At 33.8% G+C, this 15007-nt stretch overlaps 2 protein-coding genes across 2 annotated transcripts; one reads left to right on the forward strand and one right to left on the reverse strand.

Moving 5' to 3' along the window:
* Positions 1-2668: 2668 nt before the first annotated feature.
* Positions 2669-3442, reverse strand: LOC107828311 (putative lipid-binding protein AIR1B). Its single transcript, XM_016655588.2, has one exon. The coding sequence runs from the start codon at positions 3379-3381 to the stop codon at positions 2965-2967; it is 417 nt and encodes a 138-aa protein (XP_016511074.1). The 5' UTR covers positions 3382-3442; the 3' UTR covers positions 2669-2964.
* A 5073-nt stretch (positions 3443-8515) lies between these two features.
* LOC142180702 (uncharacterized) lies at positions 8516-9025 on the forward strand. Its single transcript, XM_075252754.1, has one exon. It carries the CDS (start codon positions 8516-8518, stop codon positions 9023-9025), a length of 510 nt encoding a protein of 169 aa, XP_075108855.1.
* The last annotated feature ends 5982 nt before the right edge of the window (positions 9026-15007 follow it).

Raw genomic sequence — 15007 nt, forward strand, 5'->3', positions numbered from 1 at the left:
GATAAATCCTACGAATGCTTAAGTTGTTGATTCTCTGTGTTGAGCAAAGATTATGATTATTCTCGTGGGAATTACTTATGATTGAGTATTGGTGCTAATTGAGGTAGTTAGATGTTGGAACAAGTTTGGTTATAGCTGATTTTCCCTTGCCGGGACGTAATAACTTATATTGTCGATTCCCTTGCCGGGGATTTCGTGGCGATTGGTGTAGAACTGTATATGTGAATCGGGTTGCGCACCGCAATAATATTATATTTGGATCGGGTTGCACGCCACAACAATATTATATTTAGATCAAGTTGCGCGCCGCAACAATATTATATTTGGATTGGGTTGCACGCCGCAAAAATATTATATTTGGATCGGGTTGCACGCCGCAACAGTGATAAATGATATGGATCGGGTTGCACGTCGCAACAATGTTATTATATTTTTCGGATTGGGTTGCGCGCCACAATAATAGATAATACTAATTGCTTATAGATTGGTGACGAGTTCCTTATTGTTTTGCTATGAAATCTAAATTATCCTTACGCCTTTCTCTTAATTTACTGTTGGTATTGATATTTCCTTCCCAGCATGTACCCCCTCTCATCTTTATTTGTTTATTCCTATTTTATTTTCCGGTGCATATTATATAACTGCACAGGTTTATTTGGTAGTCTGGTCCTAGCCTCGTCACTACTTCGCCGAGGTTAGGCCAGGCACTTACCAGCACATGGGGTCGGTTGTGCTGATACTACACTTTACACTATGTGCAGATCCTGGAGCGGTAGCTTTTGGACCGTAGCATTTGGTGGCTGCCTTCAGTCCAGTTAGAGATCCTGAGGTAGTCCTGCAGGCGTCCACAGGCCCGGCGTTCTCTTCTATCTTTATATGTATTCTGTTTTTATTTACTTCAGAGACAGATTGTACCTTTCTTTCTAGACATATGTATGTAGTATTCGTAGGTAGTTCGTGATATTGTGACACCGGATTCTGGGTAGAGATGTATGTTAGTATTGTCGTACTGGTTTTGGCTAAGTTATCAGATTAAGTCGTCCGCATGTATTTATTTATCGTTAATATTTCATTGTTAATCGCATGTTAATTTAAATTGTTAAAAAGGCTAAATAAAAGAGTTAGTGATCCTATATTACGCGGCTTGCCTAGCTTTCACGAGTAGGCGCCACCACGACTCCGAAGGGTGGAAAATTCGGATCGTGACAAGTTGGTATCAGAGCTCTAAGTTACATGGGTCATCACACCCAATGTCCTTGATGATTGATGAGAGGTGTGTAATTTTACTCGTAGGGTTCTACAAATTAAATTTTCAATTATCGCCATTTAGCTATGATGAAAAAAAAGAAACTTAACTCTTCATGCATCATTCTTTCACTACTAAAAACATGAATTAGCGAGTAACAAATTTTATAGCTAAATAGTAAAATTCGTCGCTAATTTTGTTTAGCAATGAATAGTGATATATTTTAAAAAATTCTGTTAGTTACGAGCGATTTAGCAACAGATTAACAATGATGTACATAGCTAAATCCAATTTTTTTAGTTGTATTTTTTTCTTTTTCATGCATCATTCTGTTAATTACATACTTACTGTCTTATATATATCATTATATGCATAGACCAAGATGTTGTAGTTTTATCAATAGCACTTATTTTTATCTATCAAATTTATTTACAAGTAATTAAAAAGATAAGGGATCATACCATGTGATAGCAAAATTCTTGTGGTAGCTATATATAGGGCATGGAGCACAAAGTTGTATCTACTTTATTCCATTTGGGTCGCATTTGCACATGGTTGGCTGCATTAAGAGAAATAATATTTGACAAAAAATTCAGTAGTAATATATAGCTAATTAAACACTGTTTTTGATTACTATTTTTTATGCACAATTATATTTGCATAAATTACGTGTAAATCTATTGTTATTTTATGCGAGAAAAAATATCAACTAAACTATGGATTAGTAATAGAACTAATATGACAACATAACCTCATGCTATATTCAGAACTTGCTTCCCTCTTTTCAAAACTTGCATAACTCTGATCTAGATTCTAATATATTTAAAGAAAAATACATTGAATACTCTAATTTTCAGAAAGGAAAGAAAAGGTCCACCATTTTTATTGTGAGTTATAGTTTCAATAATATTTTGATAAAATATGATAAAGCTGTGCTAATTAAATCAACCAAATATGAGATCCAAAGTCAGTTATTCGTTCATAATAGTACATTACTAACTACACTTCAAATAGTAAAAAAATATTTTATTCAGTTCATAACAAACATATGTTTTAAATTAAACCATATACATCTACTTATTATAAATAAAATGTGTACAAGTATCTAATTAAGAATAATAATCCTTCCATTATGTTGTAATACTTGTACTCAATGTTTATATCAATCAAACAATATATATATAACGTTAATAATTAAGAATTGAAATAAAAATACATCAGCTAATCATGATTAAGCGATAAATATGTAAATGAAAAACATATATCTTGCATTTATTAGTTTAGTATATAAACACCGAATATGTGTCAGAAATATTTGTTTGCAATGTAGGAGTACAAACTGCTGGCTAAGAATCTAAAATAGAAGAAACAAATCGCTATTTATTGAATAAAAATAACAGACCATTCAACTCAAATTAAACATTGAAAAAAATAATAATATGATATAACAGAAACTGGAATACAATGAACAACTTCAACTGGTAAGTAAACACTTACCAATACTTAAGCACAACCCACAAATTTCATCTCAATGGTACAACCCCCCCCCCCCCCCCCAAAAAAAAAAAAAGAAAAAAGACAAAAAAACAAAGTAAACATAAAAATAGAAAACCCTCAAAGAAAATACAAATAATGAGATAAACTTTGAATTTTTCATTCTTATCAGACTCCTGAGTAAGCGCGGAATACTTTACGCACTGGAGTGTCTTTTAATACAATTAATTAGGACATTGGAAGCCAGAAGGGACTTTCTTGGAGCAAACATTAAGAAGCAAACTCAATGAGACAGGTACATTAAGATTAATGCCTAAAACATTAGCCTTAATAGCAGTACAAAGACAAAGAGCAGCTTCAACATCAGCAAGTCCTGAAATAAGACTACAACAAGGTTTCACAGGTGGTGAACCAACAACAACATTAACCAATCCAAGAACATTAGCACAAACACCTAATTTTAATGTATCAATTGGGCAAGTTTCCTTTTTTGGAACATATGGAGGTGGAGGACAAGAAGGCTTAGGTTTTGGTGGTGGTTTTGGTTTAGGACAAGTTCCACAACCTGAAACAAATGTGAAGAAAATTAGGTTAAAAGTAAGGAAAAGAGCAAGAGTGGAGCAAACCTGGTTGGAAGCCATTTTTTTAATTAAAAAAAACTTGATTTTAAGAAGTGGTTTTCTTGGTGAAGTGATGAGTATGCATGGAGGTATTTATAGTGTTGAAATAGTAGATTTATATCTTAGTTTATTTAGCAAAAAAAAAAAAAAATGTTTCAGTCTCAGTCCTTGCACTGCTGGTATTTTTGGTTGTTTTTTTTTTTTTGTTTTTTTTATAGTTTAATCGTCTGGTATTTAAAATTCATTAATTCAATTAGTTTTTTTTTTTGGTTTCCCATCCGGTGTCCGCATTGGAGTCCAACTATAGATTTGCGCTTGGTAGGGACACTAAGGAAAGTAATAAATTGCTCCCTATTGGAAGGTTAGTTCTCTATTCTCAAAGCTCAAATTCGAGGTCTATAGCTAAAAATATAGAGATTAATCATCCTACCACACACCTTCATGATGATATATGAATGTATGATATAATATGTATGAATATTTGAGAAATTACTAATTTTTTTAATATATATTAGTCTTGAACGTATAATTTTAAAAGTGCAAATAGATTGAATAGTTAAAACCTTAAACATTGAATCCATTAAGTTTAAATTCTTGGATCTTTCTTTATATTCTAATTGTTTTCCGAGGGTTTCAAAAGATAATAAGGAAAATAAAGGGAAAAATGCATCAAATCAAGTTACTAAGATTATTATGATCATCTTTTTCTATTTTGCTAACTCCGCTACCAATATGGCTAATTAAATTAATCTTTTTTTACCTGTGGATGAATGTCAAGTGTTTTAAGAATGAAGAGAAAGACCAAAATCAAAATTAAACCGTTACTGAGTAATTAATTATTGGACTAAAAGGGCAAAAATAGAGCAATATGAAAAATGAAAATTCATATAGCCGTTCCAACTTGCTTGAGGTTGAGGCACTACAATTGTTATACTGAAAAATTAACCAAAGGTAAAAAAAATCCTACTTTTGACACTTCGGTGTTTTTTTCCCGGTTTTTTCCCACCAGAAGTTCAATAACAGTATTATTAGAGTCTAACTATGTTCGGATTCTTGTTGGAAAGTCCAATATTGGGAATAAAACTTTCTAACAAAAGCGATTTCGTACTCAGTATTTGAACCCGAGATCTCTATATCACTATGGTGCTAACATGCATAATAATACTACACAATATGGAGAAATTTTAAGCACCCATGTGTCCATTATGTTATGATCTTTGGCTCTATGCAAAAAACACAGCCAAGAATTTGGAGGTTTGTGTTAAAGCTAAGAATACAGCAAGTTGGGTTCTGAATTTCTTGGTCTGTTAATAATCAGATTCAAGAACAATGATGGTTGGTTTTTTTTTGTACAGCTAATTAATTATAATACATAAATTCTAAAAAACCAGTGGGCTATTTATCTAGTACACAAAAAATTGTTCGTTGTCTACCTTATATTGGTAATTGAGGGTCCTATTTGCAAGAAAATATCTTTTTATTCGATCAGCAGTGATTCGTTTCTTTTTGGATTGTACCTAAAAGATGTTTCTTTTAGTTATAATTCAATTCTTCTTTCTTTTCGTGAGAAATGGAATTTTTGTTCAATCTGAAAGTTACTCGTTGCACTTCCTAGGTTTTACACATGATCTCATGTGTGCACCATTATGATTCAGCACCTAACTTTTACACACTGTGTCCAATATTCGCATTTGAAAATTTGAGTCACTTAAGGAGGGGAAATGCTCCCAATCAAGATTTTTTTTTCATTCTCGGGGCTCAAATTTGAGGTCGCTGGTTAAAAGCGAAGAGATCATATTCATCTCACCACAATCCTTGATGATAATTTAAAGGGTGATATTTGTATAAGTTGGTCATATTTTTGGGGTATAACAATAATATTTTCTTGTTTTCTGATATTTAATATAAGTAAAAAAAATATGAGAATTCGACTCAAAAGACTGACATATTAATTGAGAGTAGGGGTATCCAAAGGAAACCGACAAATCGCACCAAATCGATAATCCGAGTCAAACCGAGGAAAAAAATCCGACTACGGTTTGGTGTTACAAAAAAACCCCGACCATAATTGGTTTGGTTTGGTTTTAACTAAAAAAAGTCAAACCGAAACCAAACCAACCCAACATTACATGTATACAAGTTTTAAAAATATTTTATACATAAAGTAATTATTGTAATGTAATTTATAAATATAATTTAAACGCTTTAATAGTTCTCTTTTTTAATGTATTATTTCAAGCTTGGACTTTGAACTTTTGAATGATCAAATATGTTTTATAGCCCATAAAAGTTAGTAACTCAAATAAAGTTCAAAGCAAAATCAAGTCAATACTAATGCTAACAAAAAGAATTTAATCCAATATTAGAAATGACAATAGTATTGGATATTTATTTTTTTAGTTTCATAATGATTTAGATAGTGAAAATGCATAACTCACTTTTAATATTATTTAGTCATGTAATTAATATTTAGTACTTATTAGTCGTACTTATTCTAACATTACTTTTAGATTATGTTTATTTTTATTATGGCTTATTAATTAGCAATATTTATCTTATGCGATTTGTTGAGTATTTTAGTGTAATTATGACTCATCTCATATTATTTTGTATTATTTTATTGGATAACATCTTATATAGTTTTATCATACTAGGACCTAAGAAATATTAGAGCAAAAATTATAAATTTTATGTTACGAAGATTTTGTCGGAAAAAACGAAAAAGCAGAGAAAACCAAAAATTTCGAGAAAACCCGTGATTGAAAAACCCGACTTTTGTTGGTTTTGTTTGATTTGATAATTGAAAAATCTGAGACAATTGGTTTGATTTGGTAATTGAAAAATCCGAACCAACCTGGTCTATGCACACCCTGCTTGGGAGAATGACTCAACCTATAAACCTTACAAATACTCTTAACAATAGAGGGATTTAATTGGTTCACAACAAAATAATATTTTTCTGTTGATCATTAAGTAAGAAATTATCTCAATGCAAGGTTGATAACTCAAATCAATATTAAACTTGTTTAAGGCTCGGCAGCAAAAATATATGACAAGTTCTTTTTGAATTCGTCTTATTTTCTTGTCCTTTTCTTAGTCAAGCGAGACGAAAAATCTGGTGTATAAAGTGGTATCTTTATGTTCTTGAAATATTAATGCTAATAAATTAAGTACTCATAAATAAAAATAATAATTTTTTTTATCATTTTCACTGATTAGCTTATCCTGTTTAATCGGTCCCGATAATATTAATGTAGGACCGGTACAAGAAAGAGAGCATATTTCATGACAACCTAGGCACCAATTATATTCAGTACTATTGTGACATATATAGTATCTCTTTACCACACAGTGAAAGATGTGTACATTTCAAGAGAATATAGATACAGTTACTGTACTTTTCTTTTATGGTTTTGCCTTTTATCTCATTTGAAGAGTGTATTGATCAAATTTTGACTATAATTTTTCGTTTTTTGGTTTTCTATCCGCCCTAAATCCAGATTAATTTCGATTTATGTCTAAAATTTCCACTTTGGACAATAAAAAATTTCACTTTGGAAAATAAAGTACTTCATATAATAATAACTTTATTTTTCGGACTCAAATCTTATACTTCTGATTAAGGATATAAGGGTATTTGTCACCCCACACAACTTTGACGGTAAAAGTTATAGTTAGAAAATATAGCTTTGGTCCTAATACATATATCCATAAGAGGTGCTAGCTAATAAACCTGCCAATTAGTTAGTTTAACCCTAAACTCTAATGATATCCTATATATACACTATTATAGATATTGAAAAGAGACGCTTTTCATAATACCAAAACAGTTAGGGTTTAGTAATGATGTTCCTTTAATCTGCATTAAGCTAGGCTATAGAAATAAGGGAATTTATCCGTCTTATGAGGACTCACAACAACCAATAATTTGAGTCGTGGTTGTTACAGATGATTCGCTTCCACTATAAACAAAATTCGTAAGTCTCCGAACTAGTTTTTAATACAGTTATGTTAAAGTTTGAAAAAGTACCACACTTTTTGTATTATAGTAGTACTTATTGCTAGTATAGACGACAAATAGTGTAATTTTGGCAGGTGACCTGTGAGCTGCTGCAAAAGTATTCACAAGTTCTCGCAGTTTAAAAAAAATTATACTGAAAAACAATATCAATATACGGTTGAAACTTCTCTATAACAGTCTTATTTGTTCTAGACCTTTTTAGTTGTTATAGCAAAATTAATGTTGTTATATAGAACATATATTATATCATAACATGAAAATTGATTTCAAAAGAAACTTTGACTTTTATGAGTACAACACATTAATGAGGCTATGCATACTTTTTTTTAATAAACGATATAATATAAATTAATATGCATCATAATACAGGATTTTCGTGGACCAATAATTCATGCAAAATAGACTCATAAACTAAAGAAGTAGACCTATTTACAGCTTGTTTGAATGGTTGTTCCCTTTGTATTGTATCGTATTGTTACTTTAAATATAATGTTTGTTTTGATTGTTACTTAAATTTTACTGTATCATATCATTAAATCATCATTACTGTTAAGAACTAATTATTTGTATTGATCAGTTAGTTAGGAGTTAGTGGAGTCGCTAGTTAGTTAGAAATGACAGTTGTACCAATCAGCTAAGTAGTTAGCAAGTTAGTTAGTGGCTAGCCGACTTTGTTTTAGCTTAGTTGTACAATTGTATATAGTGGAGGTTCCACTCATTTTTCTTTTCTCAATTAATTCAATTCGAAGTTATGGAATCTTCTCTCATCTTCTTCCTCTCTCTCTTTGTGCTCTCATGGCGTGAAGATCACAGTTGCACTACCATTGAAGCTCAACTTCAAGTTGCAGCAAAGCTTCAGATACTGTTCTATTGGCTAATTCTGATATGGTATCAGAGCAAGGAGCATCAATTTTGGACTCGCTTCACAAAGTTTGCTAGTTCTACTTCTGCTACTGACTATTCGAACTAGATCGCGCACATGCAAATTCATTTCTCCATTGATTTCGAGTTGTAGTTCTGAGGACAGGTTATGTTCTTACTTCTGATCTGTAATTGTTTGAGAATTGTTGCTAAATTCCTAATCACCATATTTTCTAGCCCTCAAATCGCTTAGAAATTTTCTGGATCATAAAGATGAGTACTGGTGAGGATGATAATCAATCAACACCGACTGTGACTGAGTCTCTTAACCAGTCAGGTGTTGATACTAGTAGTCCTTTATATATGCATCCATTCGATAATCCTGGGGCAGCTCTAGTTCCTGCTCCATTTGATGGTTTTGGTTATCGATCATGGAGAAGAGGTGTGATGCGAGCATTATCTGTGAAGAATACATTGGGATTTATCAATGGAGAGTGCAAAAGACCAGATCCAGATTCATCAAAATTCCGCCTATGGGAAAGGTGTGATGATATGGTCACATCGTGGATCCTGAACTCCTTTACCAAGGAAATTGCAGATAGTATTGAATATGTAGCTGATGCATTCGAATTGTGGAGAGAACTTGAGGATCGGTATGACCAAACAAATGGGACAAAATTGTACCAAATTCAGAAAGAGATCAATGATCTATCTCAAGGATCCCTTGATATCACTAGTTATTACACAAAAATGAAAAATTATGAGAGGAACTTAATACCTTGATTGCCAAATCTCATTGCACTTGCAATTGCTCATGTGGAGCTAAGGAAAGTATGCATAAGGTTGAACAAGATATGAGACTGATACAATTCCTTATGGGATTGAGACATACACTGTTGTTCGAGGCAGCATATTGATGATGAATCATCTTCCCTCAATTGCTCAAGCATTTTCTTTGTTGATCCAAGAGGAAAGGAAGAGAGAAATTAAACCAAGTGGTCATTTAGCACTGGAGTCATCAGCTTTGAATGCTAACACAATCAGGCATGGGACATTCAGAACAAACTACTCTCCCAACAACAATCACAGCAACAGGAATAGGCCTTTCTGTGATTATTGTAAGAGGTCAGGGCACACCAAAGAGAAATGTTACAAGCTTCATAGATACCCACAGAACTTTGGCCACAATCAGAATCTAAATACAAGTCAAAGCAATTTCAATAAAAATGCTAGGCAGAACCCCAACTATAATTACAATTCAAACAACAACAACAATAACAGATTCAGTAAAGGCAATAGAACAGTGGCCAATGCACATATAGCAACTATTGACACTCAACCTGCAGAGACTGAGAAGTATGCCAGTCATGACAATGCTCAGAATGTGAGTCTTACCCAAGAGGAGTATAGCCAGTTGGTGAGCCTGCTGCAATAATTTCAATCAGCAGGAGTAGGAGACCATGGAACTGGAGCCAATGCTATATCAGGAGCAGCAAACTTTGTAGGTATGATAGCTTGTACTTCCTTAATTGACTTTGGTAAACTCTCATGTGAATGTTTCAAGAACAAAGTTGATTCATGGATTATAGATTCAGGGGCATCAAATAACATGACCTTTAACAGATCCTTATTAACCAACATAATAAACTTACCTTATCCCCTGTTAGTCATACTTCCAAATTGCTACAAAGTAAAGGTGACAGAAATTGGTAGTGTGACTCTCACTTCTAAGATCACTCTAGATAAAGTAATATTTGTTCCCACTTTCAGATACAATTTAATCTTTGTCCACTCTTTGACCTCTCACCTCAACTGTCTTGTTGCCTTTGTCAAACTTTGTTGTATATTGCAGGCCCCTTCAATGAAGAGGCCTCAGATGATTGGTAAAGTGAGATATAGGCTATATATCTTATGCCCAAGTTGTTTGAAGAAGAACAATGCAAGCTCTGCAGTAAAGGACAATCGTATACTACCTACCATTTCTACTTGTTGCACTTGTAACACACACTGTCCCTCTCATTCTATTGTAAATATACCATTTCATACCAATAAGTGTATATCTTTTCCAATTGAAAGTAATTCATGTGCAAGTGTTAAAGAACAAATTTCTTTTGCAAGTCCATCTTCTGAATTTCCTAGCATATTCTCTCATTCTTGGGCTGAAAATAATGTGAATGTGTTGTGGCATAATAGACTTGGACATGTCCCCGTTGTCAAAATGAAGAAGATTACCTCTATACCTGCTAACTTCTCCCCCAAACAACCTTTCAACTGCACCATTTGTCCAATGGCTAGACAAGAAAGACTACCATTTTCTCAGAAAACCAGCACAACTAACAGAATCTTTGAACTTTTTCATGTTGATATGTGGGGTCCATATCATGTTCCTACACATGATAGACATAAATATTTTATAGCCATAGTGGATGATTATAGCAGGTCCACCTGGACTCACCTCTTATCCAACAAAAGTAACGCCATTGAGATACTCAAAAATTTCATGAATCTAGTGGAGAATCAGTTTGGTGTAACTATCAAGTTCATAAGGTCAGATAATGGACTGGAGTTCACCAGTAGAGAAGTAACCATGTTATTCCAATCTAAAGGAATCATTCATCAAAGAACTTGTCCCTACACACCACAGCAGAATAGTGTGGTAGAGAGAAAACACAAATACCTTCTTGAAACAGCCAGAGCCCTCCTTTTCCAATCCAAGCTACCCCTAAGATATTGGGGTGAATGTATCCTTCGTGCCACTTATATAATAAACAGACTACCATCCAATTCTATCAGCAATAAGACACCATATGAGTTACTATATAGAAAATTGTCAAAATACTCCCACTTTAAGAGCTTTGGTTGCCTATGTTACCCTACTGTACCAGTACCACATAGGGATAATTTCAATCCCGAAACAATACCTCATGTCTTTGTTGGATATCGTTTCAACACAAAGGGGTACAAAGTTCTAAGTCTAGCCACTAGAAAAATTCATATTTCTAGAGATGTGGTTTTTAATGAATCCATTTTCCCTTTTAGTGTTAGTGTGAGCAAATCTTCTAAATCATTTGTTCCTTATCCAATTATTTTCATTGAATCTCTAAGTGAACAACCTTCTGAGAATAAAAATGTCACACAGACTCCTGAAATCTTGAATGATCAAAGGAGTGTAGACAACACATTTGTTTCTATGTCACTTATGCATGTAGCTAGCCCTTCACCTTCTGGAACACCTAGATCTTTACCACCTAATGTATCATCACAACATAACACTAAACAGGCCAATGTAGAACAAGTTCATCCAACAAGACGGTCACACAGGGTTCACAAACTTCCCACATACCTGCAGGACTATGTCAATTCCCTACCTCAACTTAAAACTAATTATGCTTCCCTAAATGCTTTGTTCTTTGTTAATCACCATATTGCCTCTGATCTACTAACTCCTGATAGTCAGACTCTTGTGAGAAATGTTTGTCATGGCAGGGAACCATTATCATATGAGGAGGCAGCCATTGATCATGCATGGCAAGCTACTATGACACAGGAATTTGATGCATTATACTCTAACCACACTTGGGATTTAGTGATGCTACCACCTGGGAAGCAAGCAATTGGTTGTAAGTGGGTGTATAAGGTGAAACACAAAGCAGATGGTAGCATTGAGAGGTTCAAGGCCAGGTTGGTTGTCAAAGGTTACACTTAACAAGCAGGCATAGACTATATAGAAACCTTTTCACCAGTTGTAAAAATGACAACAATCAGGGCCTTAATAGTTACAGCAGTTAAGAAGGGCTGGTCCATCTCACAGTTGGATGTGAATAATGCTTTCCTCCATGGGGATCTCAATGAAGAAGTATATATGCAGGTACCACCTGGGTTAGTAATAGACAAACCAGGTTTAGTCTGCAAACTGAACAAGTCTCTCTATGGTCTGAAGCAAGCAAGTAGACAATGGTATGCAAAACTGACTGAGGCATTATGCTCAAGGGGCTACACACATTCCATGTATGACTATTCACTCTTCTATAAAAGGAATGGAAATACATCAGTATATGTTGTTGTATATGTAGATGATGTGTTATTGACTGGAACTGATCAGCAAGAGATTGCACAGCTCAAGAGCTTCCTACATGAGCAGTTCAAGATCAAAGATCTAGGACAGCTTCATTATTTCCTGGGACTGGAAATTATGTATAAGGATGATGGGGCTATTATATCACAAAGAAAATTTGTGTTGGATCTGCTGAAGGAGTACAATTGTCTGGAGCACAAGGCTTGCTCTTCACCTTTAGACCTTACTATAAAACTAAAAGCCAAGGAAGGGACAATACTGCATGATCCCACTTACTACAGGAAATTAGTAGGCAAACTAAATTTCCTAACCAACACCAGATTGGACATAGCATATAGTGTTCAACACTTAAGCCAGTTTATGTAGGAGCCCAGAGAACCTCGCCTGAAAGCAGCATTTCACTTGTTAAGATACCTAAAGAATGAATCCTACCTTGGGAATTTTCATGTCAAAGGATGGGGACCATACAGTCAAAGCATATTGTGACTCTGATTGGGCAGCCTGCCCAGACTCTAGGAGGTCCATCACAGGCTACCTGGTTTTGTTGGGTAGCAGTCCTATTAGTTGGAAGTCTAACAAGCAAGAGACCATATCTCTTTCTTCTGCAGAAGCAGAATATAGAGCCTTGAGGAAGGTTGTGGGAGAGTTGGTATGGTTACGCAGACTATTCAAAGAATTGACTGTTCATTTTTCCCTGCCTATTTCAGTCTTCTGTGATAGCCAGTCTGCCTTGCATATTGCAAGGAATCCAGTATTCCACGAGAGGACCAAGCATATAGGAGTCGATTGTCATTTTGTGCGTGATCAACTACAAGCAGGCTTGATCTCTCTCCATCATATCAGAATAGATAACCAGCTCGCGGATATCCTAACTAAAGCCTTGACAGGGATCAAACACAGTGCTACATTAGGCAAGTTGGTTGTGTTTACTACACCTCTAACTTGAGGGGGGTATTAAGAACTATTATTTGTATTGATCAGTTAGTTAGGAGTTAGTGGAGTCACTAGTTAGTTAGAAATGACAGATGTACCAATCAGCTAAGTAATTAGCAAGTTAGTTAGTGGTTATCCGACTTAGTTTTAGCTTAGTTGTACAATTGTATATAGTGGAGGTTCCACTCTTTTTTTTTCTCAATTAATTCAATTACGAAGTTCTGGAATCTTCTCTCATCTTCTTCCTCTCTCTCTCTCTTTGTGCTCTCATGGCGTGAAGATCACAGCTGCATCACCATTACATAACGACGAAAAGTGTCACTTTATGGAACAACGGATTTGGTGTGGTGGCATCATTATTTTCTCTCATCTTGCCCTTCCTTATTATTAAATAATCATATTTTATCCTTTATCCTACTCTTTTATATAATAATTCTACTTTGTATCCTATCTTTTCTTAGTCATATTGCAAGTTTATTGTTCATAGTGTTGGTACGTGACATCATGAAACAACGACAAACAATACAGTCTATCCAAATGTTATATTCATTAAACAATACAATACGATATCTGCTACTGATCCAAACAAGTTGTTAATAATTGTCTAGCAAAAATAGTTCCTAATTTATCTGCTACTGATGCTTCCATAACAAACAGAGGGGGAACTGACAAACATGCAACTGTTTTTTTTTTCACTCGCTTGTGGCTCGACTAAATTCGGATTCGCGCCGAAAAATGTCATATCGAGGAGTAAAATGCTCCCTAACAAAAGCGACTTCATATTCAAGACTTGAACCCGAGACCTTGGGTTAAGGATGAAGGAGTCCTTACCACTCCACCATTAACCCTTGTCAGTAACTATGCAACTGTTATATAGCCGTCAAGTATCATATGGAATAAAATTTTAGTTTCATTTGAAGTTATTCCTTCTTTACCTTCATTCTCTTCTTTTTTTTTATAGTTCAAATCTAACTAAAAAGGAAAATGTCCGATTATCTGCAAACTAATTCAATGCCTAGCAAATGGATGTCAGAATATATAAGCCAAGATTTTATCTTCTGCAATGCAGTGACTTTTTGTGGGATTTTATCTTATTTTTTGGATAATTTTTTGGGGAAGTGTCCAGGAAATAAAATCTGAGGTAAAATATGTGAAAAAACAATGAATGCTCCTCTAAGTTTGAATGCCTCTGGTTATTTCTCGTTCACTTCACTCTTTCACTATTCCCGCTATTCTACGTTCTTGATCCATTTTTATCTTCTTTTTTATATACATATTATCGGTTAATTATCTAAATATAAATACACATTATTTTTCAGTTTGTTGGCACACGTTATCTTTTTATCTGTACAAAGAGACAAATACATATATATATATATATATATATATATATATATATATATATATATATATATATATATATATATATATATAAACTATTAATATTTATTTTTTCATTTTACCCTTAATATGACATACCTATAAGATCATTGATATGATAATTTGCTGCAGATCCATCAGAAGGGTAGTTTTGATAGTTTATGTACAATAACATAAATGATATGTTTCAAAAAATAAATTTATTAAGTTATGTGTCGACCTATATTATACCAAACAGATTAGGAAGGATGCCTATCTCGTTGGCATAGCAAGAATTTTTACCAATGAAGTTCAAAAATAAAAATAAAAACAAAACATACGAAGTCAAGAGGTCTCATATATATGCATAAATTTATTTATTTTTTTACCTTATATAC

Source organism: Nicotiana tabacum, chromosome 5 (genome assembly GCF_000715075.1).
Source record: "Nicotiana tabacum cultivar K326 chromosome 5, ASM71507v2, whole genome shotgun sequence".
In the NCBI taxonomy this organism is placed as follows: Eukaryota; Viridiplantae; Streptophyta; class Magnoliopsida; order Solanales; family Solanaceae; genus Nicotiana; species Nicotiana tabacum.

Coding starts and splice junctions, on each gene's coding strand:
- LOC107828311 (XM_016655588.2), bottom strand. CDS start 3,381: ATGGCTTCCAACCAGGTTTGCTCCACTCTTGCTCTTTTCCTTACTTTT.
- LOC142180702 (XM_075252754.1), top strand. CDS start 8,516: ATGAGTACTGGTGAGGATGATAATCAATCAACACCGACTGTGACTGAG.